This window comes from Mytilus trossulus, chromosome 4 (genome assembly GCF_036588685.1).
Source record: "Mytilus trossulus isolate FHL-02 chromosome 4, PNRI_Mtr1.1.1.hap1, whole genome shotgun sequence".
NCBI classification, from domain to species: Eukaryota; Metazoa; Mollusca; class Bivalvia; order Mytilida; family Mytilidae; genus Mytilus; species Mytilus trossulus.
In genome coordinates this window covers 33,144,772-33,172,000 of record NC_086376.1, presented here as the reverse complement: position 1 = coordinate 33,172,000, position 27,229 = coordinate 33,144,772, and the positions used below count along the sequence as shown (strand labels likewise).

At 30.7% G+C, this 27,229-nt stretch overlaps 1 protein-coding gene across 1 annotated transcript in view; it reads right to left on the bottom strand.

The window, feature by feature from the left end:
* Positions 1-2,268: 2,268 nt before the first annotated feature.
* Positions 2,269-27,229, bottom strand: part of LOC134715149 (nonsense-mediated mRNA decay factor SMG5-like) — an 82,637-nt gene continuing 57,676 nt past the window's right edge. Inside the window, exons 21-26 of the mRNA XM_063577103.1 lie at positions 12,393-12,452; positions 11,522-11,678; positions 10,823-10,913; positions 9,478-9,558; positions 4,018-4,172; positions 2,269-2,496 (exon numbers count right to left, since the gene is read on the bottom strand). Of these exons, the coding sequence (XP_063433173.1) occupies positions 2,429-2,496; positions 4,018-4,172; positions 9,478-9,558; positions 10,823-10,913; positions 11,522-11,678; positions 12,393-12,452 (612 nt within the window). The 3' untranslated portion in view covers positions 2,269-2,428. The remainder of the gene's footprint in view (positions 2,497-4,017; positions 4,173-9,477; positions 9,559-10,822; positions 10,914-11,521; positions 11,679-12,392; positions 12,453-27,229) is intronic.

Sequence of the window (27,229 nt, the reverse complement as noted above, 5' to 3'; positions counted from 1 at the left end):
AGTTAGCTAACGCTGCCGGATCACTATCCCTATGTCAAGATTTGTCAAGATTTGTGCAACAAAAGTTGCAGGCTCGACAAAAACTGGACAATTCCTTCTTTTACTTTATACAAGGTTTATTTTTTGCTACTCTCACCGACTAGGAGCAAATAGTGTCGGGTATTGACAAGCAGTAACCTACTCCAGTTATTACCTGATAGTTCTATGTTGAAATTAATTATCATTGATATGGTCATAATTATAAATTAACAATTTACCAAACTTTGAATTTTTTAATTACTTTAGGCTTTTCTACCTCAGGAATAGATTACCTTAGCTGTATTTGGCAAAATTTTTAGGAATTTATAGTCCTCCATGCTTTTCCACTTCATACATTTTTGGCTTTTTATACATTTTTTGATTTGAGTCTTTTGTAGATGAAACTTGCTTCAGGCACAAATACAAAATTTTAATCCTGGTATCCATGAGTTTATTTATGCTGAGCCATACCTTAAGGTGGATATGTATGATTCTCCAACCAAAATTATTTAAGGTGAATAATAGTGTTTAACACCTCAATCTTAAATACTCCTCCTTTTTTCAATTTTTCAGCAACAACAGTTTTGAATGCACACAAACAATCCTAACTATTCCATATTTTTGCCATTCATTTTGATATTAAGCACTGATCTGTATATAAAAATGTGAAAATGCTAGTTGTTAATAGCTAGTTCTAATAAAAACAAAAAGAACTTGAAAATAAATAGTCAGTTTAATATGTATTTTATTGGTCCTAAATGTGCATATAATTAAGTATAAAAACATTTTTTTGTTACATCCAAATACCTGGTTTTTAATTTCATAAGGGAAAACCTTTTTATATTTGTATTTTTTATACATTTGTAACACATAATAGTTGTAATAATAAATGCTCACAAAAATCGAGAATTTATAGAATATGTTGTTGTTAATGTTGACATTTAGCTGCAAAATGTATAGATAAATGTGAAAATGCTAGATTAAAATGTATATTTTTTTTTATTATTGAAACAAATATAAATTGAAAATAAATAAACTCTGTTGTGTATATATATATATTTAAATGGTTATAAATTCATATAATTATGTATAATAACACATTTTTGTTACAAAACTTGCATCCAAATACCTGATTTTTAATTTCATAAGGGAAAAACTTTTTTGAATATTTGTCCCATTTTATAATCATACTAATAAATCAAAATAAAAATCTTCTTTAAAATAAAAAAAACTGAATTATATCTCATCAGTGCAAATATTTGTTTAGCTTTCTTTCAGATTAAAACCACATTTCTACAGAGTATATTGATGCCATCAAAATTTGAAACAGCAGATGAACACGCTATATCTTATATAACAATATTTAGAAGTTTGGTTAAATTTCATCAAACCAGTTCAAGGAAACAACATTGACAACAATACCACAGAAGTGATTCTGTCACTAGAGCATTAAATAAAGATAAAAAAAAACATCCAGACCTTTTTTTTTCTTTTTCTGACCTTTATATATTTGAAATTTTGGATCCTATTTTTTCTTCTTCAATTATCATTCAGAACACCCTCCCCCCTTTTTACCCCCACGAAAAGGTCAATTGTTGTAAAATGTGTATTTATCAATTAAAATTTTGATAAATCTAACCACAAGTGTCATTACTATCTATATAGCATGTGAGTGAAAAGCTGGATAAGGGAGAATGTATTGCATATTGTTACAGATTAAATGTTGGAATATTTTAATTTTTTTTAATAAAAATGAACATCAAAATAATTTTTTGGCAAAATAAAAATATAACTACTACACTTCCTACTTGCTGCAGTTTTTCCTTCCATTTTCAATTTTGGGTAGTTATTTCTTTACAAAATCAATTTTCAATACACTATAAAGAGAACGAAGGAGATAGATCTCTACAAGGAAACATCTATAGAAGGAGGAAGCATTTAGAGTTCACATTTCTGATTTTGATTCAAATTGACATTAATTACTTTAAGATAACTGAGAATTGTTGCTAAGGCTATTAACAGCTTCATTTGGTAGTAAAAACTTCACAATTTCTCTCTAGAATGAGAATGTAGCCTGTTAATTAGCTATCTTTTAACAAGCAAAGATTGAAAAGAATGACTTTATCATTAATGTTTGTGTGAATAGATAAAAGCAAGGCACACAATAAAATGACAGATGTTTCATCTTTTGTCACACATACAAATTTCATGTACCATCAAGATCTCCTTTCAGTCCATCTTTTTCATCTAATTTTGATTTGATCTTATTTTACATTTCTATCGATTAACAAATTTGCTGCTTTTTTCTAGTTGTTGTTTATACTTTCTTGTGGTTGGTATTGGTCTACAGTTGGTTTGTTGGTTTTAGGCTGTACTGCTATGATTCTTGTCTTTCAGCTTTTATTTATATTCAGCCTTTGTTCTTTAAGACTTCTTTCCATTTATTGGCAAAGTTAGAAATGTTTTCAATTCCAATACCTGAAAATATCAAATATGTTTTATAATTTGAAAATGATTTGAGCAAGTGAAACACTTAATGGTTTTCATTTAAATAGTTCTTACTCATAAATATTTGTCAAAATAATGTAGGACAATTATTTTAAAAGGGAGGATTCATGGATCATTTTGGGTCACTAAGGGCCTAAGGCAAAGTCTTGTTGGTGAGGGAATGGATGTATTACATCTATGGTGGGGGTAAAGCTGTTTAGCTGAAAATGATTTTAAGCAATTCAAACAGTTATTTTAATGTGTTTAAAAAAAAGAATTATAAAATAAAAAGGCTGGCTATTTCTCTACACAAATTGCGAAAATGATAAACACTTTCTATCATCTAAGACTACAACAAGTATAGAGAATTAAAAATCCAGAAAGAATCCAGTTATGGGGTCCTAAAGGCTGGGGCTTTCAAATACTCCAATCTTATTTGAATAGGTTTATCAGTTTTCCTATCCAAGGTCGATGGTTTTTCCAGGGAACTACTGCTTTCTCCACCAAAAAATAGAGGCTGCACAAAGTTGCCCATAAAATGCTTTAAAGGGGCATTTAAATACAAAAAATCAAAATCAAATCCATTAACCATAATATTTGTCCACTTTCAATTTATATTAAACTCAGTAACCCTGGCATTGATCTACAGGGGATAAATATCATAATTAATGGGGTATTGTGGTAAGGAATCTATTTTGATACCTCATTCAGAACAAAGAACTATGATAAAGAGGGAAAGGAAATGTCTGCAGAAATTTCAATATTGTATGTTATTATTACTCATGAAGAAAGTTAGGCCATTTAAATGCCTAAATGAATTTATCCAAGTTCATTTGGCCTCAATATACAAACAAAAACATGACAATGTCATTGCATTCCAATTATTTCCTTTTTATTCAAATAGTACAAAACCTAAAAGCGACAACACATTTGCTAGACTAACTATCTCAGTAATGAAGATATCTATATCATAAATTGGGCATTAGAATATCATAATAAGTAAATCAATATTTCTAGTGTAAATCTATTGACAAGTTTTACCTGTTTAATTATCACTTTTGATATGAGGACGGCAAGTAACATTATAATGATAACAAACAGCCTGGTATTTAATGACTTATAGTTCTCATCTAGGGGGATTTATTTGTTCATCAGCAAATAATTACAGTTTTTAATGATCGGAAGACTAATCATTTCAGGAACTGTAATACATTATGTCAAACATTGTGTTGTAAAAAAATATCTTCAATTTTAAAGCTGAAAACTGGTTAAAGGAAATTTTAGTTATACCTTTATTAAAGACTGAAGCAAAAAGACCCAATCAAAATTGACTGTGTGGAATGTTCAAATCAACTTAATTATTTCCATAGCTACTCAAAATGGTTTCTTTCATTTACAGGCAACATTGTAAAATATGCCAACCTGATCAAATGCTTTAATGATATATCTTCAACAATCAATTTAATACATTTAAGCACACCAGTGGTCAAACAAATCAGAATTGAGACTTACCTTCCTTGGAACATTTATTGATCAGCTGTTTGACAATATCAGGCAAAGAAGTGGCTTTCAAATCCTGTTTAGTCATCACAGCCACCATGTTGCCACTAGCTATGTCACCTTGTCCAGCTAAATATCGGGCACAACTAAATATCTCATATAAACACCTGTAAAACAAAAAAAATATCCATGAACCATCTTTATTAACTTTTCAAAAATGGAGGCCCCTAGAAGCCAGGGACTCCACCTGGTACATAATTTTATCCATATTATTGATCTATATTCCTGCAAGAATTTAAAAAAAAATGCTTCTTAGCCACTTTAAATACCTTAAAACAGAAAAAAATCTTCTTTGAACTTTAATAAACTAAAAATAAACAAAGGTCAGACATACCCAGTGTTCAGGATGGGTATCCTTCATTTCTTAGTTTATTTTTTGTCACCTCATTTTTATTTATCATTGGTGGATCCAGGTGGGGCCTTGGGTTTGACCCCCCCTTTTTTTTGACAATCAATGCATTTGAAAGGGATCATATAGTTGGAACCTCCCCCTTTACTCTTGGTTGGACCCCCCCCCCCTTTTTAAATGGCTGGATCCGCCCCTGTCTATTCAATATATTCTAGCACCACACTATCATTGATTCTTTATATTTCAACACCCAATAATTCTCTATTATTTGAACTATTTTGATCTTTCCATTTATGTCTAATTAACGTTGAGGAAATACAACATCATAGAAAACCACTTCTATGTGTTTTTGTGGATATACATAAATTTTGGTCAATTTTCGAAAATTTCCTTGACCTGCAAATATCAAGGGCTTTTACCATATGTCTGATTTAATGAAAATACCTCTTTAATATAAATATTTAAATCATACTTTTAAATGCTCTAGATTTCCAACACATAGGTGTTAAAATATGAAATTTTCCATTTTTTTTTTGAAAAAAATAAATATTTGCAATCATTCGACCATAAAATCACTTTAATTATTTTTAAATTTGAATGACATTGCAGTCTAAACACTGCACATACCTGACAATTATTTTTTACAAAAAACTTATTATTTTGTAATAATTCTATTTCTAGGCCACATATATAGGACCTCAAACACATCTCTTTTCATCTTTTCTTTTTTGGGGATAATTGACAAACAGAATCTTTAATCATACAAAACAGGAAATATTCATTCTCAACAATGTATTTAGTTATGACAACATTTTAAATACCATGAAAGTTAAATATCAAATTAGTCTATTTGTTAATATTGTTCATATCATTTTGCTTTATAAAACTATAATAATTCCAAAAGGTCAAATATTTTTATCAACTAGCCTGAAGCCTGGGCTTGGGATGGATAGTAAAATGTCAACCGTTGAATATCAATTTTTATTATCATTCACCAAAGAGAAATTTAATCAGTAAAACTGAATCTAAATTGTTTCTAAGGTTTATAATGTGTGTTTGCCAAAATCTAAATTGTTTCTGAGGTTTGTCAAATTCTAAATACACCTACAGGGTTCTGCATAAAATATAAGAAATTTTCATTTAATAAATTGAATTAGCATATCTTTAACCACAAAAATATGCTAAAATTAGCAACCTACAAAAGCAACCCTTCTATATGAAGTATAAATACTGCACGAATAAAAACATAAATAAGTTTTAAGTCTTCAACATGATTTCTAATATAAATTCTTATTCAGATGGTAAATGCAGCATATTTCAAGTTGAATAGATTTATGATAAAAGCAGGATCGACCTTATTATAACAGCACAGTCATTGTGTGTCAGGGAAATAATTACATCTAAAATAGCTAAATTGTTACAACACATTTTATAACTGATAAACTATTTAGAGAACATTAATTTCATGTATAACTGGAGGCTCCTAGAAGCCTGAACTCAGAAGTTTTAGTCAATCAGATGTAATTTATAGGTCAAAGTGACTGATTTATTTCTGAGAAGCAGCTATACTACCCATGTTGAATCCTTATACTTATTTATATGACTGTAGGTCACTTGGTGTCTAGTTTCTGAACTTAACCTACCTCTTAGTCAAAAAATTTAAATTATAACTTAAAAGTGAAGTTATTTTTAGCCGACTCTGCTCCACGCTCCTTGTTGCATTCAACTTTCAAATTAAAACTATCAAATTTATTGTGGAGTACAATAAAGGTCAAGTGGCCTACTTTAAACGAGTAAGGCTGCTAATCGCCTTTTTAATATTTAAAATATGTATAAGTTAAGACACTAGGAAACTTCAAAGTCTAATCATGAAATATAGGTCATGTGACCTGCAAATAAAATTAAAAAATTAATCTCAGAGAAAAATCTGCATATCATAAAATATGGTGCTATGTTTTCCTGGCTTCTGATAACAATCTTTTAGACACTTAGGGCCAAGTGAGCTTAACAGGAATTAAAACTTGTTCTCAGGTTAACACATGAAAAAGCTGTTTAATAGTGATCTATCTTTATTGTTTGTTTGTAGAACATGTTACACATGTTAAATAAATATTGCTACACAAACACAGACTATTAACAAATATTATATACATATATGGATGTACAGCGAAGGATACATTATATTAAAATTTGGAAGCCATAAATTGGCATTTTGACAAAGAAAAAATTTCAATTAACAGCTGTAACTGGTATTATTTTTATTTTGATCTAGTTATAAGATGGTGTTTTCAGAACATTTATTATTTTGATCTATTTTTAAAATGGCGTTTTCAGTAACATTTATTATTTTGATCTAGTTATAAGATGGTGTTTTCAGTAACATTTATTATTTTGATCTACTTATAAGATGGTGTTTTCAGAACATTTATTATTTTGATCTATTTTTAAAATGGCGTTTTCAGTAACATTTATTATTTTGATCTAGTTATAAGATGGTGTTTTCAGTAACATTTATTATTTTGATCTACTTATAAGATGGTGTTTTCAGTAACATTTATTATTTTGATCTACTTATAAGATGGTGTTTTCAGTAACATTTATTATTTTGATCTACTTATAAGATGGTGTTTTCAGTAACATTTATTATTTTGATCTACTTATAAGATGGTGTTATTATTTTGATCTAGTTATAAGATGGTGTTTTCAGTAACATTTATTATTTTGATCTACTTATAAGATGGTGTTTTCAGTAACATTTATTATTTTGATCTAGTTATAAGATGGTGTTTTCAGTAACATTTATTATTTTGATCTACTTATAAGATGGTGTTATTATTTTGATCTAGTTATAAGATGGTGTTTTCAGTAACATTTATTATTTTGATCTACTTATAAGATGGTGTTTTCAGTAACATTTATTATTTTGATCTAGTTATAAGATGGTGTTTTCAGTAACATTGATTATTTTGATCTAGTTATAAGATGGTGTTTTCAGTAACATTTATTATTTTGATATACTTATAAGATGGTGTTATTATTTTGATCTAGTTATAAGATGGTGTTTTCAGTAACATTTATTATTTTGATCTACTTATAAGATGGTGTTTTCAGTAACATTTATTATTTTGATCTAGTTATAAGATGGTGTTTTCAGTAACATTTATTATTTTGATCTACTTATAAGATGGTGTTTTCAGTAACATTTATTATTTTGATCTACTTATAAGATGGTGTTTTCAGTAACATTTATTATTTTGATCTACTTATAAGATGGTGTTTTCAGTAACATTTATTATTTTGATCTAGTTATAAGATGGTGTTTTCAGTAACATTTATTATTTTGATATACTTATAAGATGGTGTTATTATTTTGATCTAGTTATAAGATGGTGTTTTCAGTAACATTTATTATTTTGATCTACTTATAAGATGGTGTTTTCAGTAACATTTATTATTTTGATCTAGTTATAAGATGGTGTTTTCAGTAACATTTATTATTTTGATCTAGTTATAAGATGGTGTTTTCAGTAACATTTATTATTTTGATCTACTTATAAGATGGTGTTTTCAGTAACATTTATTATTTTGATCTAGTTATAAGATGGTGTTTTCAGTAACATTTATTGTTTTGATCTAGTTATAAGATGGTGTTTTCAGTAACATTTATTGTTTTGATCTACTTATAAGATGGTGTTTTCAGTAACATTTATTGTTTTGATCTAGTTATAAGATGGTGTTTTCAGTAACATTTATTATTTTGATCTAGTTATAAGATGGTGTTTTCAGTAACATTTATTATTTTGATCTACTTATAAGATGGTGTTATTATTTTGATCTAGTTATAAGATGGTGTTTTCAGTAACATTTATAGATGGTAACATGTTCTTTTCAATAAAGGCCTAGATTTTATCCTAAAACCCCTCTACTAGCCTAAGCCAAAAGTTTAGGGGTCGTTTAAATTGAGGAACCATACCAAGCCTATGATTTACCCCTTTCCTCCATGGATTTTTTTTCTACACATACTTGATTTGCATAAGGATTTTTTTCAATAAAAAAAAAATCAGGTTTAAATTAAGTATTAATGCATTGTGAAAATGAATATTTCATCAATGAAATTCAAGTCAGATTTTCTCATAAATATTCTTTTCATATTGGATACAAACTTTTTGATGCAGACATTTTGTATTTCAACTGAGGTACTACACAGGCGTCATTATGGAGTAAAGGGGGTGGCATAAAAAAGCGTCATAATGGAGGAAAGGGTTAAAGATTTGAAACATTTAAATGAGTCTTTGGTAAGATACTCACATGTTTATATGAATTACCTTTATTTTGAAGTGACAAATTATGATAATGCCATTGTCAGTTTTTTCACTTTACTATTAGTGATCCTTATTTGTTTAAAAAATACCGCTGTTTCATTTTGCTTGAATTGGACTAAACAAGCATTTTCTTGGTCAATTATTTTTGTTAAAAAAAAATCTGATGTCTTTGAGAATAGTGCAAAATAACAAGCTTTTTTGCAATGGGCAGAAATAATCATTTTTTTGTGGGCTGAAGAAGGAAAAGAGCAATTTAACTGGTTTTTTTTGTAACAGATATATGATAATTAATTTTTCACACAGTTCTTGCCCTTCTGCATTTTCATTTTTCAATTAAAGGCAGCAAATATATTTAAACATCTGCTTGTCACTTATCACATCATAAAGGTCATGCTAAAATAACCTTAACTGAATTGTGGAATCAACATTTTTATAATGTACCAAATATACAAACACCACATGAGATCGTATTTTATTAAAGAGCTCATCCACATGTTTTGGCTGCCATTTTTTTTTTATTGTTTTGTAAAAGTCTGTGATATTCAGGCCCCTAGCCAGAAATTTCCAAAGGGGGGTTCATTGGACTCACAAACTCGACTTTAACAGTCACAATTTGAACAGAACATTGACTTTAACAGTGCTTATTTATTTTCAAGGGGGGGGGGGGGGGGTCATCAGAACCCCCTGAACCCCCCTGGCTATGGGTATGATATTTTCTTTCTAACCCTTACATATTCTTACCACATTTCCTGGTTTTTCTTCTTTAGATTTTTTGGTGTATTTTCCTGAAGTTTTTCGTTACTTTTCTGTGCTCTGATGTATCTGTGGAAGATAATAAATTCATTTCACATTATTTTAAAAACAATTTCTTTGGAAGTGTGGAAAAAACCCAACAACTAGACTATTCGTCACTAGTTTAAAAATATTCACTCAAATACTTCATGTCATTCTGTTCTTTTGACTAAATGTTGGTTTAAAAAATATTTTTCTGATGGTATCTTTTTTAATTTCTCTCACTAAAATCTGCATAAAACTATGTATATAGTCAGAATCATGAGTAACCCTTTTAGATCTGTTAGTCTTAAACCTTTTCAAATTTTAAATTTTTTAATCAATAAATCTTAATCAAATAAAACAATATTTAACATTAATATTAAATATGTTTTTCTTTACAAGATGTTATTTTAATAACATATGTAAGAAAACAAAATATTTTCATACTTTTAATATGTTTCAGGTTAAGAGGTGCAGACCCAAAGGGTTGACATGGTATAGAAAATGTTCACTTTAATATCTCCCATCTGGCAGTTAAACCCAAGCTGAGAGGGCATATATTTGGCTTTGTAGGATGTATGTACAATTGTGTTGACTTGACATTTATTTGAATACAAATTGAAAAGTACTAGCATAGCACATAACTCATCTTACTTATAGTAGAACATGAAATGTCAAAGAATGTATTGATAGGAAATAAAGAGAAGCCAGTTAATTATGACCACACTGGACGTTAAGCAACCAACAATCAACCAATCAATTATGACCATCAAATCCAGAATTGATAGCAGTAACTGTATGCTCTTTTATGCAGTACATGTAACAAGTGTAACAAGATTGTGTCCCCAGTACATGAATGCTCCACTCACACTATCATTTTCTTTGTTCAGTGGACTGTGAAATTGGGGTAAGAACTCTAATTTGACATTAAAATTAGAAAGATCATATCATAAGGAACATGTGTACTAAATTTCAGGTTGATTGGACTTCAGCTTCATCAAAAAATACCTAGACCAAAAACTTTAACCTGAAACTGGACAGACGAACAAACGAACAGATGAACAGACAGACCAACGAACCCACAGACCAGAAAACATAATGCTACCCCTCTACTATCTTAGGTGGGGCATAAAAACATTTTTTTGGTTGATCGGCTCTGAAATCAGGCAAAGGGAACCTCTATTTCCACTTTTGTTTACCTGTATTTTAAAATCATATTAACATCATTTAGGATACCTTCAGTTACTTTATCTTGACCTTAAAACTAAAATATATCATATGAATATTTGACCAGAATATGACCATTACTTACCTGTTTCCCTTTCTGAATTCTGTTTCCAGCCATCTAATGGCCTCTCTTGCTCTAACAGACTCTTTCTTCATATAATCTAAAGTATCAATAACTGAAGAAGAAGAAGAAAGTCAGCTCTATTAGTTTTAATCTTTGTCTGATTATTAACACGTGTATGGTCTAAGGAGAGGAATTTTAAACTTAACATTGGATGTATAACAACAATATTTTGTTTTATTGTATTATTGGTTTCTGTCTATACTTTAAGCCTATCAAGAACCATTTTTGTTTAACGTATACTCAACATTAGTGAAATTAGCATATCAAAAACAGTGGAAAAAGCTTCAATTGATTAAACAATCTCACAATTGTCAAATGCTTAATGGTAGGAAACTTAAATAGTATGAAGCAGGTGCTACCTGATGCGCTCCCCAATATTATTGATGCAGGCTTGTGTTTTATTTAAAATCATTTTTTGTTAACCAGATATATTAATTCAAATTTGACAGGAAATCATATGCTTCTTTATGATAATTTATAAAACAAAATCCTGAAAAGATTCAAGATTATATAGAAATGGTTTGATCATCTGCCATGCTGATAAAGGTCTTGTAGCATTTGTGAAATGACAAAAGTGTTCTTCAACCATTAATGCTACCTCTGAGAGCATATCAATTTATCATATTATTTACTGATAACAGGTACTACAGGTACACTCACCAGCTAATGGTATTATAACTATTCCTTTATTAGTCTGAGTCAGTTGTTTAACAAGTTGTAGAGAGTCACACAGTGAGGTAGTGTCAGGTATCAAGTAGGGAGGGAAATGTCCTTGGTCACTGTTGTCTAATGATCCCTCTAACTGTGTTACCTCAGCCTGAAACAAAGCAAACAATTTTACTGAATAGGCATACATTACAGTTTAGGTGTCAGTTGTAGCCCACCTCACAGTCTAGGTACATGATTTTTTTGTTGTGTTGAAGACTAATAAGTGGCCTTGGGTGGTTTCGAATCTCAATTTTATTACAGGATCTTGTTATGAGGTTGTGACTTCTATCATGTCTTGAACATGCATTAAACAATTACCTATAAAATAGTATATGCTAGACCTGTTCATTAACAAGTCAAAATATCTTTAAACAAGTGTTCCTTTAACTAGAGTTGATTTTTTTCCAATTTTAAGACAAACATTAAATTACTGGCATTGGATAGTAAGAACAATTTTCTTTACTATGCACTAGCTTCATAAGAACAATCTTCCACTCAACCAATGATGCTTCGCCAGATAATCAATTTGTAGAGGTGAATTCAAACTGCAATTGGGTAAAAATTTTAAGCAATTGGTATTTTAATAGGACAAAACCTTTCAAATATGCACATATATTTCTGAGCTTTGTCAATTCTTGCAGTTTTCTTGTTTTAATTGTTTTAAATTTGTCATTTGTAGGCCTTTCATAGCTGATTATGATAAGAGTTTTGCTCATTGTTGAAGGCTGCATAATGACCTATAGTTAGTTACCTCTATACCATTTGGTCTTTGGTAGAGAGTTGTCTCATTGGCAATCAAACCACATCTTATTTTATATCATACCTGTAGTCTTAACTGTGCCATGTCTTTCATTAGCTGGTTTCTCCTACTCTCTGCCACAGCCTGAAATGACAAAATATAGTGGCATCATAATATCTTTCAGGCACAAAACTTCTTAATTTCCCTATAAGAATCCAAATAATTCTATCATGTCTTGCTCTTTGCTTACAATTTTAACATGGTAGGCATTGTATATTTGTCAACATTTTAAAATGTTAAAATAAGTATTGCAAAAAAGATTTATTTCAATAGAAAAGCCTGTGTTCGAATAATCAGTTTCTGTTGAGTGGTCTTGAAGAAACAACAGATAGTTTCTCATTGTAGAAGGTTGTACAATGACATTTATTTGTTAATTTCTGTGTCATTTTGGTCTCTTGTGGACAGTTGTCTCATTGGCAATCATACCACATCTTCTTTTTTATATTTGTTACAATCTGATCAAAACATTGAAAAGTCTTGTATAACTGTTGGGGAGAAATCAATGTGGTTATCTAATTGTTGGTTGCTTAACATCCAGTGGCAAATATTTCATGCATGTTCAGAATGAGAACAAGTTAACTATAAATACAATAGGTAGATTTTGTCAAAGAGGCCATCTGATGAAACTTGGACTGCCACTGGAAAATGAGGGTATCAATGTGATAAAATATAAATATAAAATTTGCACAACTTTACATGCTGAAAAAGACTCTACACAGGTTTCTGTCACATGGTGTAAAAGTAGTTTCTATGCTGACACCACAGTAGAACACCTAGTTACATTATTCTACTTGAATAAATGCAATTTAGTCTTATGTAAGGCGAAAACAACCTTTCTGATGTTGTGGAATATGTTTGTTTTCTAATTATTGTATCATTCTAGATTTTTTATCCATTCCCAGAGTAATTGTATTAACCAAGTGTTTCAATATTTGATAAGTCACACCATAGAAATCTTTTTATATTTAATGACAAACTATAATTAAATATCTTCTTAGATAACAACTGATGTCATTGTTAATTGGTACAAAGAGTTTTGTAAAGTACGTCAGTATGCTCTCATTAATAGTCACAGGAAGAATGACACTAGTAAAAACATTGGCGATCAACACTATCGAAAAACCTTACAGGATATTTATAGTTCTACTACATTAAATCGACATTTTCATCTGATCAGCTGCTTCACTTGGGTAATCGACCATTGATACTATATTGATACATTCTGGTTTCCTGTTAAGTATATTAGTTTTGTACTGGTTTTCTGTTAAATGTATCAGTTTTGTACTGGTTGCCTGTTAAGTATATTAGTATTGTACTAGATCTTCACCAACCAAAAATCTTCAGCTTTCTCTGTTTTTTAATTTAATGAAATAACACAAGGCTAATCGTTTTGTCAGCAAGATTAATATCTTTATGCAACTTGACCTATATGCATCATTATCTTTATAATTATTTTTTAATGAATTTTCTGGTTTTATCCTTAGTCACAGTCTTAACAACTGCCAATTAATGTGATCATGTTAGTGCTGGGTGTGGGGTCGGGCGAAAAATTTATAGGTATGGTTGGTGATGGGTGTTATACTATTAACTGTTAGTTCTTAGTTTAAACTTATTTATTCATAGTGAATTGGGAAACAAGTCTTTACAACTTAAATGAACTCCTATCCACTTTGCATGTGCAAGTGCTGCCTTGTAGCAGCATTAGCCTGCTCTTTTTTTAAATCTGCAAAGGTGTTTTTAACGTGCAAGAGATATTGCTTTGTCTTAACATGGGTCAGCCATTTATCATCCCCTTCTGACAGACTATCATTGTTTCTCAAGACCATACTCACAAATGGTGTCAAGGGATTAGCCAAAAATCAAGTCCCTGAAATTTTCTCCCGAGGATGAGTTTGAACCAGGAACATTTGACAGTTCTTTGCTAAACATGTCACAAACAGCTTTTATTGGTGGAAGGAGCTGGAGTTACTGGGGATACCAATGACCAGCTGATGACCAATGGTTTAAAAAAGGGCAATTCTTGTTTATTAAGATTGGAATCTGACACACCCAGCATATACATAAAGTACTGTGGATTCATTATATTCTGGGGTTCCAATTTTCATCAACTTTGTGGGTAAATTCCACCACAAATTTAAATGTTCAACAAAGAATATATTTTCCAAAGGCTTGTATTCAGACTTTGCCAAATCCATGAAAATAAAAAGTTTCTATTGACCCACAAAAATTGGTATCCATGAAAAATAAAGTAAACCACACTACGTACTACATGTATAATTAAACCTTATTATCAAATGTATAAAAACAGAAATCCATGAAACTATTTCTTTCAAATCCTGTTATGTAGTTTTTAAATATCGACAAATTCAGTTTCCTCAATTACCTAAATGTATTTAACTTAACTTAATTTATCTAGAAATAACATGTATACAGTAAAATCAGATTTCTGTGAAAATACTCCTTATCACCATGGAATATCACAGAGCGGAACTAGTCGCCTACTATATTTGGGTGCAAAATACAAGTATTGTCGAGTACTTGATGTGAAAATTGTGCCCGCCTCATCCAATTTAGTATTACTTAACAACAGGAATTATTTCAATGAGGTCTGAATTGACTTCAAATTTCAAGTACATAAAACACTTAGGAGGAAATATTTAAAGACCGACATCAAACAAAACTATCATTATCTTAATGTTAAACTTATATTTTCATAAGGATCCCTGCAAATCAATTAGATGAAATAATTCTACATCGAAGACAGGTATTACACTTTTTTAAATGGAAAGATTTTTAATTAAGTGGAAGTAAATCTTCAATTAATAGATAAAAAATCTAAAGGACATCACAAGAAGCTCTTAGACATGGAAGAGAAGAATGAAAACCTCTACTTTGGCATTCATTAATATGTTTCATTTGTGGAAGTTGAGTATATAGATATTTCTTGGTTAAATTTACGAAAAACAATATGTTTCTATAAACAACATGACTGCTCTGAACTGCAGCCTTATTGTTTAAAATGTACACTTGTGGGAGTTTATATAAAAGGTCTCAGGTGTACTGGGGATACACACTAGCAGTACTGTGTTATGTTCATAGGTTTTTAGTGTTACAAAAAAAACGAACGAAACTGTTCAATGATCACATCCAATACAAAGCAATGAGCTTGGTACATACAAAAAACAACATAAAAAATCCAACATTGTAACGTTTGCAACATAACAAAACTATCACCTTCTGTGCTAAATATACATTATAAGTAACACTTAGTGCTCATTCTTCCCTCTCTGGTTTCTAAATCCTCTGCACACATCTTGGGAGGGCAAAGAATCAAATTGTCAAATTGTTGATTGCAGCAAATCAATCAAATAGTAAACATAGAATAATAATAGCACATTCATACAGATAAACTCTTGCACTCAAGGCATTGGTTTTATGGCACAATAAAGGTATACTTTAAATAACAGATTCGTTCATGGAATGGCCTATACCAGGAGCCTGTTAGTTGGTTTGTCATTGGTTAGTGTCTGTCACATTTCTTTTGGGCATAAATGGGATCTTTGCTTTTCTCTTCAGAAATATATCATATTTTGTCATACAGTAGCCCACATTTCATGTAGTGGGCTATAAATATATGAAGACTAGGGTGACCAATAGTTGTTTAAATACTTGTCTTTTGTAATTTGTTGGATAGCTTTGTCTTTGATAATTATTTCTCAATATTTTGTTTTTAGATCGAAATGAGATAGTAATAAAACTGACTCAAGTTACTTACTAAGTTACAATGAAAAGATATTCTATACCAGTTTTGAAAAAAAGGTCTTTTGTTTTGATTTTGTTTTGCTGATTAGAATGCAGCAAAGGAGCAGGACTTTATAATATAACCTAATGAAAAATAAAGGTACTGTGGTGCAATAACAACTGATGATGGAAAATTGATTCATAATAATGTTTTGCAATCATAGCTGTTACATAAAAACAATTAGCAACAAATCTTCTGGAGGATCTTAAAATCTATTTGCAAATACCTGTGTCCATCATGGTTCCTAATACATGTAACAGAACCTTTTTACATCATTGGTACAGTAATAAGATAAGTTTGCATGGCTATTTTTATTTTTAAATCTTTATTAGAGATTGTAAGATTTGGTTCCAGGTTAAATGTTTATCCCTTGTTTTCTATAATGCCTGTTATAACTCAGAAGAGTATCATTTGTCTGTGGTGCATCATTCTCAATGTCGAAATTAAATGTGTTTCTAACATAAACAAAGTACAACCATTTGTTACTTCCTTACATTCTGGTTTCAAGATGATTATGAAAGTTAATGCATGCTGAAACAATTGAGTACCTAATTGCACAGCATTTTGCCAAGTATAATTGTTGGAATTTGCATCTGTGAACGATCATAATGTTTGTTCAACATTCAAACAGCCTTCAATTTAGAAGTATTCTAAATGGCAGTCATATATAACATGTGCTTACATACTTTAAATACAATGTATATGGATGGTACTAATTCTCAGTCGTAAATACTCTACTTATAGCACTGATCTCAACTCTCAAGTACTTACAAGACGTTCAATGTTTCCTCACACCGTATGAGATCTGTATAAACAAGGATATCTTTTGCTCCAGTTTTTTTAGTACAATCTTTCTTAATCTTCCCTTATTTCAGAAAATCATCATAAAATTTATTGATTTTGAGCGTGAAGAGGACAAAGTTCATATAAGGAAAAACATGGTATTCTCATTGTAGTGAAATTAAAATTTGAGATATGTTTTATGTTATATGAAGGTGGTGTTAAACATCAACTTACAATCAATCAATAATATCAAAGTCTTTATTGTGTAATAGCATGAACTTTTTGAAATTTCAACAGTTAATTTAGCACACAAAAATGTATTAACAAAGAACTACGAAAATCTAATTAAAGTGTGGTTTGGGAATAAAAACTAACAGCTCTAAATCTTTGTTAATGTAAATTCTTTATTTATCTATACTTTCATGATACATATATTATAATTAGTAGTAACTTAATTTATCTATATGTAAATCATTAAATTATCCAGAAATTTATTCAATTATTGCACAATCTAACTAGGAAAACTTTGTGTAAATTGAGAGAGGGTACTTGGACTGCCATCAAACTAAACAGTTGTTTTAAATGATGCATATAATATTTATGTATGGCTGTCTTTGATCTAAGAAGATGGAGTATATATTAGTCAATTAAGATAATGGATTCAACCATTGAATTATCAAAGAAATTTACTTATAATAATTAAGTGAAAACATTTGGCGAAAATTGACGATTTAACAATCACCTATGAAGCATTTAACATCCTGTTATTCTGGAACATGAGTTTCCCTGATTTAATTAAACCATTTTAAAGTGCTCCACATGTGCAAAGTTAACTAATATTTATTTACATAATAGTGAAAGTGTGAGCCTGGAAAATAATTAGTGGAAAACCAAAATAACAAGGACATAGTTTCTGAATTAGTGAAACAAAAGTAGTATCTAGCAGCTGAACCTGCATTTAAGGTGTAAAAGTCATTTCTACAGGAACTAATGATTTCAATGTATCACAATTCTAACATATTTTTTCACATACTGTTTCCTCCTTAGTAATGAATTGAGGAAATATAATGTCCTAGTTATGATAAATTCTAGTGCATTACTTTAAATCACTTAGTATTTTTTACATCAGGATGACCTTGAGGTCATTCGATGTATTGTTATCGCCTAGATTTCCATTATGTAAATTAGTTTTGAGTTTTTAACCGATCTATAAACATGATAAATACAGGCACATAAACGAGTGCAAAATAACATTCCTTATCGTTTGATATGTATACATCTCTACAATGAGTACTGATAAAAACATTTTTGTTTACATAAATAAATAATATGAAAATGTTTTGTAGTTATATTTTAATATAATCTAACTACTAAACATTTTCATATTATTTATTTATAATTCTGATATGATTTGCATATCTATAAATACTTGAATTGGATTGGTCAATTAGATATTTTCTCTTGGTTTACACTTTGATAAACCATGTTTCAGAAACTGCTGTCATAATCAATTTATGGGCGATGCACATTCTTGCAGGAAAACTGGGATGTTCATCAAATTAAGATTAAAAAAACAAATGCATAACAGTTGTTTCTATTCTAATGCATATACATGTATAACAAAAAAGAAATTAAAACAATTGCACTAAAGCTTCGAAAAATGAATAAAAATAAAAATTAATAAAATTGAGAAAGGAAATGGTGAATATGTCAAAGCGACAACAACCCGACCATAGAGCAGATAACATCCGAAGGCCACCTTTTATGAATGATTTGGCGAATTTTCTTCATGGCAAATCATGACGTCATACGAATGAAATGAAGTTTTGGAGGAAGGTGCTATTTTATTTTAGATTCCGTTGCAATTTTCGAACATTTATGGATTTAAGAAAGTCAATAAGGTGGCCAACTCCTTAGTTACGACCTGTCAGTTGTGCATGTGATGATGATTATAGTAGCCTTTTAACAAAACAAATCTAAACCTAAAATCGTGAATATTTGGCGCAAGAATTATAAGGATTAAACACATTTTTTCTAGAGGTTTTTGATGTGTAAACCGGGGCGATTAACTCACTATTAAACTGAATAAAATTCTGTAGGACTTTAATGTAAAGTTTGTGACTTTTATTCAGTTTGTGGGTTAATCGCCCCAGTTTAAACATTTTAATAGTATAACCTCTAGAAAAAATATGTTTAATCCTATAATGTTGAAAACAAAAATGTTTTTATCAGTATTCATTTACTAATATATGTATATATATATAATAAAAAAGATCATTGATAATATCAATGCACACGTACCGAAAAGTTGTGTTTAAGCATAAGGAAGAAAATCTCAAAGAAAGTTTTTGTAACAATACCTGCAAGGACCAGTTACTCTGTAATTGTTTTAGCAGGAAAATATGAATGACTACTCATATCCAATCTTTTAGAAAAATTTGAAGTTTTACAAAAAAGTGTCTGCTGTACACTTGCATTGCACTATTATTAGAATAGTAGAATAGAATGATATACAAATGGATGGAAACTATATATACATGTAACTGTCAATTTAATATAATATATAACAACAACAAATATTTGTATATAGTTATTACAGTGAAGTTGAATTTCCTGTCATTTATTCATTATCCACGCAGGAACTTGTCTCGGAAAAAAATTATATCTCTGTACATTAACCTGAGTTTCAGGTAAAGAGATGTGTGATTTTTTTCTGAAACTATGCTTTTGACGATTCACAACAACTTGTGGTCATCCAATGTTCAGTACTTCAGTATTTTGATTGTACTTGAACGATTTGAATGCTGCATAATTTGTAGTAAAATTAAAACCAACAGAAAAAGTGACCCCCATTAACTAAACAAAGGCATATTCATAGTATACATATACTTATTCTATTTTTGACCATTCACTGATTTTTTTATTACAAATCTGGACAATAACACCATTTACCTATCAACAAAGCTATATTAAGTTATTTTAAGGTTACAATCTTGATGAATACACTGATTAACTTGACACAATATACCTCCTTAATTATGAATAATTACATATGTCTCCTGGTGAAGTTCTTTGTACTTTTACATGTCCTTACATTATATTAACAGTCAGACCTATCAAGGTCTCTACACCTATTAGACTGTAATAATACAACAAAGATTTACTTATTTTCCTCTTGAGTTGTTTTGGTGCCCTCCAGTCATACAGAACTACGATGTTTACACTAATATCTCACACATTTACCACAATGTTCTATCATTAAATAAAAGTAAATAACCATTTTTTGTTATTGATCTGTTTGAACTGTTTATATACAATTAGTGGAACATTCCCTCTGGAAAAAAAACTTTATAGCCTTTCTTTTTTCAGGATGAAAGTTATACCCTTAGAGTATATTGTTGTTCCAAATAAGACTATCTACTTGGCCTAATTAAATAACTGATATGCATACCAAATAATTCAAGCACTTTGTTTTATTTTTGAATTAAGTAAATAGACGTTCACACCAATTTATATTTATTGTGTTTTCTGACTCCCCCTACCCATCTATCTACAGTATGGTGAAGTTAGTGACATTTAAAAATCCCGCCCCTTGGCTTCTTCTATTTGTTTAATTAATACAGCGTTTACTGCAATTCTTGGTGTTTTTTTTTACCCAGCAATGCTATGCATTCTGTGATTTATGATTATGGCAACACCCTTGATATCTATTTAATTCCATTTCTATGTGGAATTTATCATGTAGGATCTTCTATTCCCTTTATCTAGGATCTGTAAACCCAAAGCAGTTTAGAAATCAATTTAACTTCATATCATAAAGTTTAAAATATTTTGATGTGAATCACACATGGCATACAGCTCACAAACCTATAAACAACCCATCATTTTACCACAAAACCCAGCTGCCTTTTTATAAGCAATTATTACAAAAACCACTTCTATGATGAGTTCATAAAAATTATCAAAAAATTTCATTACTGACAGTTTATGTTTCAATTTTGAAAGTTATCTCCCCTGTAATCAGACAAAGATAAGGGGAGACAACACAGTACACACAATTTGATAAGCAGGCCATCTGCAAAATATATCTGTTTGGTGTAATATTAAAAGTCATGATCCAAACTGTCAGAAAAATGGATGGTATCTGTTTAATTTTCAAATTACATTTAAAAATAACTCAAACATGTACTGCATAAAAATTCTGACTCCTGCAGTGGGCATACATGAAATACTCAAAGATGAATCACATACTAAAGTGATCTTTATACACAAGTAAACAGTGGTGGATCTAAAAAATTTCATAAAGGGGGGGGGGGGGGGGGGGCACTGACTGCCTTAGAGGGGCCTGCTCCAGTTATGCGACATTAATTCCCTAAATAATCAATCAAATTTTCCCCACAATCAGATTGATTTGGAGGGGGTGGGGGTGGGGGGTATCATAAATATTTGTTGGCAGCTGTAAATGGAGTTCTTGTACAGGAAAATGGACATTGCCAGAGGCGGATTTAGGGGGGCAGGGGCCTGGTCCCCCCTTTTTGGGAAAAAAAATTGGTTGCTTATATAGGGAATCACTGAAGCGTGACTGGAGCTGGCCCCTCTTAGGCAGTCAGTGGGCCTCCACTTATGAAAATTTCTGGATCCGCCAGTGATTGCATACTGTTTATTAGTCTATATTAACAGAATTGCAAACTTAAACAAGGTTATAAAAAAACCACACATGATTTGGTAAGGAGGGTTGCGATATTACTTGTCACCCTACTTGTACATTTGCTTATTCAGATCCATGTCTGGTCTTAAACATGCGGAGGACATGGTGACACCCAGGTCAAGCTGTGTAAAGATTGTTGGACATATTCTTTTTTCATGTCTGTAAACTCTGAATAAATTGTTGTACACGTCCTTCACCTGGACACTCTGTACTAACTATTGTACTTCACATGTAAAGCTGTGTTTTTTCTGATTAAATTTTCATGTTTACTAATTGTTTACTTAAGAATTATGTGGTTTGATTTTTGTCATAAAGCAAATAATTTGTATGTTAAACATCACTCAGTAATAAAATGTTTGTATGTAGTACATCATCAAGATCCTTTAAAACTTCTTGGTGGTCAGGAAAAATCAAAAGTCATATCTCTGAATATTACACTGATTAGTGTTTCTTCATATACCGAAATCTCAAAATTTACATGTTAAACAAACACATGAAACTGCCATGATAAGTAACAGACTGTATAATACTTCTTAATTTTAAGCAAAAAAAGCCAAATGTTAGTGCTTCTCTGGTAGTACTATAAATAAAAGGTCAGGAGGTAACCTAAATAAAAGGAGATGTGGATATATGTCAATGAGGCAGCAAACCAACAAGATAGGTTTAGTGGACATGACTCCTTTGCACTGAGATCATAAAATTGCAGCCCTTGATGGATACATAGTAGCCTGAATAATTCAATGTCTATACTCATTAAATCACTTCATTAATGAAAGACAAACAATAGTAGATAGAGGGTGCTGAATTATTAAGATAAATACTTAGTGGTATCATAAAATGTGTTATCAGACATCAGTGTAGATCCAAATTTATTCTTTACAACTCTATAACTTTAATGGAATTTTTACATTGAAATAAATCAACTTTGAACATCAAAAGCTAATATAAAAAATATCTAATATTAATTTCGTATTCATAACTTCTCCCAGTAGAGTTTTGAAATCCCTTGTGGTACATTCATAGCTCATTAATTTATCTCCCATCAATTATTATCTGACCAATCATCAGGTCTGTTATATTGTTTTATCAATCTTCCAATCAGCTGTTTGGTATTATAATCACTCCTGATACACAATCAGATAATACAGATTTGTGAAGATCTTGCCAGAAATGTGTAACAAACCATATCATTCTAATTAATTACCGCCTGGGGTTCAAACAAAACTAGTCAGGTAAAACAACTCTTGTGTGCTTTACATGTTTTTTTGTTAGTTATTCATACATTAGTAAATAGAGCCAAAATACATATTGTTTTCCCAATATCATTCCATTTCAAAAGATATATAGGACACATGCAAACATGTTCCTTTCCAGCTTTGAAAAAAAACATCTGTGGATGATTTTTTTCAGCCCTCTCATTTCAAAATCAAGGTATTTTGTTGCATATGCAGATATGGCTAACTAAATTATCTGTGAAAAATTTCAGAAAACTTGTATCCAGTATCCTATCTAGTAGAAAAGAGGACAACGGAAAAAGAGGAACCCACCTCTGGAGAATCAAAGACAGAAAAAATCAGAAGAACAAAATATCATATAAGATGTTATTGGAGAAAAAAAAAGGAATACAAAACACTTCCCCTTACAAATCCTCACTTATGTGTAAATGGTAAACAGAACAGACTTGTTACAGTTTGCTATTCCAATATTCACAGAATGCCAGCAAACAAAAGCTAATTGTAAAAATCTACCTCACTACTGATTACATTCTAAGCCTATTAAACTGATATAGTCTGATCTGTTAATAACATTCCATTTTGGATCAGATAGTTTTTGCTAATGTTTTTGACACCTTGCTACTTCTCTGTTGGCTGAGGCAATGTATACGAATTCCACATGGTTAACTTTATAACTATACCTTGTCTGTACAATGTAAGGAGACATACTTTGTTTATCATTCCCAGTACATTAATTAAAAGAAAGTACTTTTGTATATCAGTAGCTGGTATGAGTGACTGCCAATCAGAGTGATAGGTACTTCTGTTATAAGTGTACTTTCCTGTAAACAGCTGAGTCATCAATGTCCTCACTATATCATATAAATATATATCTCACAATCCATGGTATGCTTGTCAATCTCTTATAAATATATCTAGTAGTGTCATGTGGTGCAAAAAGTTTAACTCTATTTGTATACTATATGGGATCTCTGGGAATAAAAAGTAAGCTTGGTGGCATTACAGAATGAATTTTGACGAAAATGAGGTTTTGGTCCATAGATGTGTTTAGTGGTTTGGTCCTATTAAAAGTTTCAGTGGTTTGGTCCCATTAAAAGTTTCAGTGGTTTGGTCCTATTAAAAGTTTCAGTGGTTTGGTCCCATTAAAAGTTTAAGTGGTTTGGTCCTATTAAAAGTTGCAGTGGTTTGGTCCTATTAAAAGTTTAAGTCAATACCTAATAACAAAGTGGAAGCTAGCTAAGTGACTGCCATGACTGCTACACAAGTAACTCTTAAAAAAATAAAGAAATTGGGTAATGGGTTTAATCATCAAAGATCAGTGGTAGAACAACCAAATCATTAAATATGCTTAGTCAAAAAAGATATAAGGTGGAAATTGCTATACATTTTTTTTGTACATCCTTTTGATCTAAACAGTCTCTGCCATGGTTAAAATTGTGTTCTGAAGTTAACATAAAGAAAACATCAATGTCGAATAACAAACTAGCTAATGAACTGTATATTGAATAGAAATGCCTGGCATTAGAAATTAGCTTCACCAAATTGAGTTCAAAATCAGCTTTAATTGTAATAGGGGAAAGAGTATTGACTTATAATTATGTCAAATTATAAGTTTATTTTTAGCTCATTGTAGATGACACTTAGCCAGACAGGATTATGTAGCACATGTCTGTCCCCATGAGGTCAGCTATGAATATTTCAACAGATATCATTTCAGTCCTGCAGGGATATAATGTGGTGAAATAATTCATTTCTTCATAGTCTGATTATATTTTTACTTGTATTTATTATCACATGACAAATATTTATGTATCACATGATGACAAGTCCAAATAAATAATGGTGGGTCGGTTTTAAGATCCTACTTATCTTCATTATTTCTCAACTGGTTCAGATACATTGCTTATCTCTATCATCACTCATTAAACACCCATCTAATTACCAAACAACCTGCCAAAATTCTCTTAATGACCTCCAGGGGCACCCACAGGGACACCCAAAGGGCGCTGACAGACGTCTAATTACTGACCCTGGATGAATGATGACAAATGATTTATTAATTATCTGACCAATAACCTTCATTGATTAGCAACTGAAGAGTGATTCTCCCTGATGAGAGAGAGATTAGATATTTTGGCGGGGGAAACAATGAAACTTTGACCAATGCAACTGTCATCACTATCTTCGCTAGTCACACAATATATAGTATAGTTAGGAAAAGTTGTCACATTGCACATTCCATGTTTTATAATTTAAAAAGTATCTAAAATAGTCACTTTTGATGTGCCATTGTTAGGGAATATATCTGACTTAGAATGCCTCATATTTCAGTTGTCTCTTCCTTGTGAATACAACACCATAAATGTGGATATTTTATGAACTGTTAAATTTTGTTTATCTTATGATGTTTTACAATTGTTGGCAAAAATGTAAAATCGCAAAAATATTGAACTCAGAAGAAAAAATAGTTTGTAATAGGGTTATAGGTGAGGACTTCAGGCACAATAATTTTACATAATGTTACAATATCAATTCAGAGGAAAGCAAGACAATTTGACCTCATGATGGAATTTTGACCTATAAAGAACTGACATCAAACAAATCACACAATGATTACAACAAAATAATCAACCAGTTAGGAAAAGTAAATATTAGTTAAGAATTATAGAAAATTTATACATCCAGACAAATCAAGATACTGCTAGCTAACTTGGCCAGAAACATTAAAGGCATAAAGAAATAATCTGGTTAGTCTGCATTTACACAGGGTACATTAAAGCAGAATATTTCAGGATAATAAAACAGATTGAAATTTTGTGTGATAAGTACACTGAAATCTAAGATAAAACAAAATCTCAATATTTCTTATTAAAATTACAGAGGTTTTATATTTCAATCAGCATGAGGTCTCTCTCTAGGGAGTAAAATGATGCTAGTTACTACAGTGTAAATTCCCATAGGATAAACAAATAACTATTCCTGTCAGAAAAATAAATGGAAGGCAAACAATTATTTACAGAAAGCAATCAAGTGATTATCTCAATAAATTATCTTGGAAAAATACTGCCCCAATAGGGACCTCAGTCAAGGGAAACTAATTACTTCTCCCTTAACTGATAATATAACAGATGTGGCTCCCTGGGGGCTCAGTTGGGATTTTGATTACATAAGAATATAGTATCACTCCTTGGGGAGGTTCAATTGACACTGTGTCCTAATCAGAAACTCCGAGTGGGTGGAGTCTATAGACAAGAGTGACAGGATAGATGAGACAATACTACAGAGAAAACTTTTATTGATCGGGATCAATGTTATAAAGTGATTCTTCAGACAGTGAGCTAAAACAACCCCTGTTCTTCCATCACTATAAAAAAACAATAAAAAAGTAGTGGCCATTAAAATAGATAAACCTGACATACAGACACATTACTGTTACTTGGACAAAACAGACCATTTTGGCCAATTTCTATTTAGTATGCCTCCATTGCACATTCAACACTGTATTCTCTATACACATTAAAATGTACTTTTCTCACCAATGATCTGACCTTTTTAGCCCTTAAACAATATATAAACCATTACCATGCCAGGCTTTAATATACTGCTATTGTGTGTTTTTATTTGTTGTATGCCTGTACATAATTTATGCTAATGCCCCAAAACTAAACATCAAATGCAGTCAGTACACAAACCAATTAACTTAAATATCCTTGGTAATAGCTTTAAAACAGCAATGAAAATCTTAAAAACATTTTTCAATAGATAAAGAATGCAGCGACCTGGATAACAGATAAGATGGTTGGGTTGCCTTGGGGTGTTAAAATCCCTATACAACAAACAAACAAAAAAAGCTCAAGTAATTCTCCTGCCTAAATAAAAAGCCACAGGTCACACATGGATGGCTGTCTGATATTTCATATCATCTGGCAGATACATCTTGTAATACAAACACTGTTAGAAAAATCTTTAATCAGATAAAATCTTCTAACATTTCATTGGTTAACTGAGGTGGGAAATGGGTGTCACCTTCAGAACTTGGTAGGAGGAGACTAGAACTTTACTATTAACCAATGAAAACAAAGAACACAGTAGTTAGCTGTGATTTGCCTATGCCTTTCAGCCAATAACATGAGTACAGGCTACAATGAGAAAAGCTGTGTACAGTATAAAAGTTCAAATGAGTATATTAGCAGTGTCTGTTTCTTATCAAATTCTGGCTTTATTGAAAAATGATAAATGTCTACATACACTTCATGGATATTAGTTTCAGTTCTAATCTGAACAAAGATAGAAAATAATTCTACACAATTTTACCAGCTGCTGAGTGTTTATA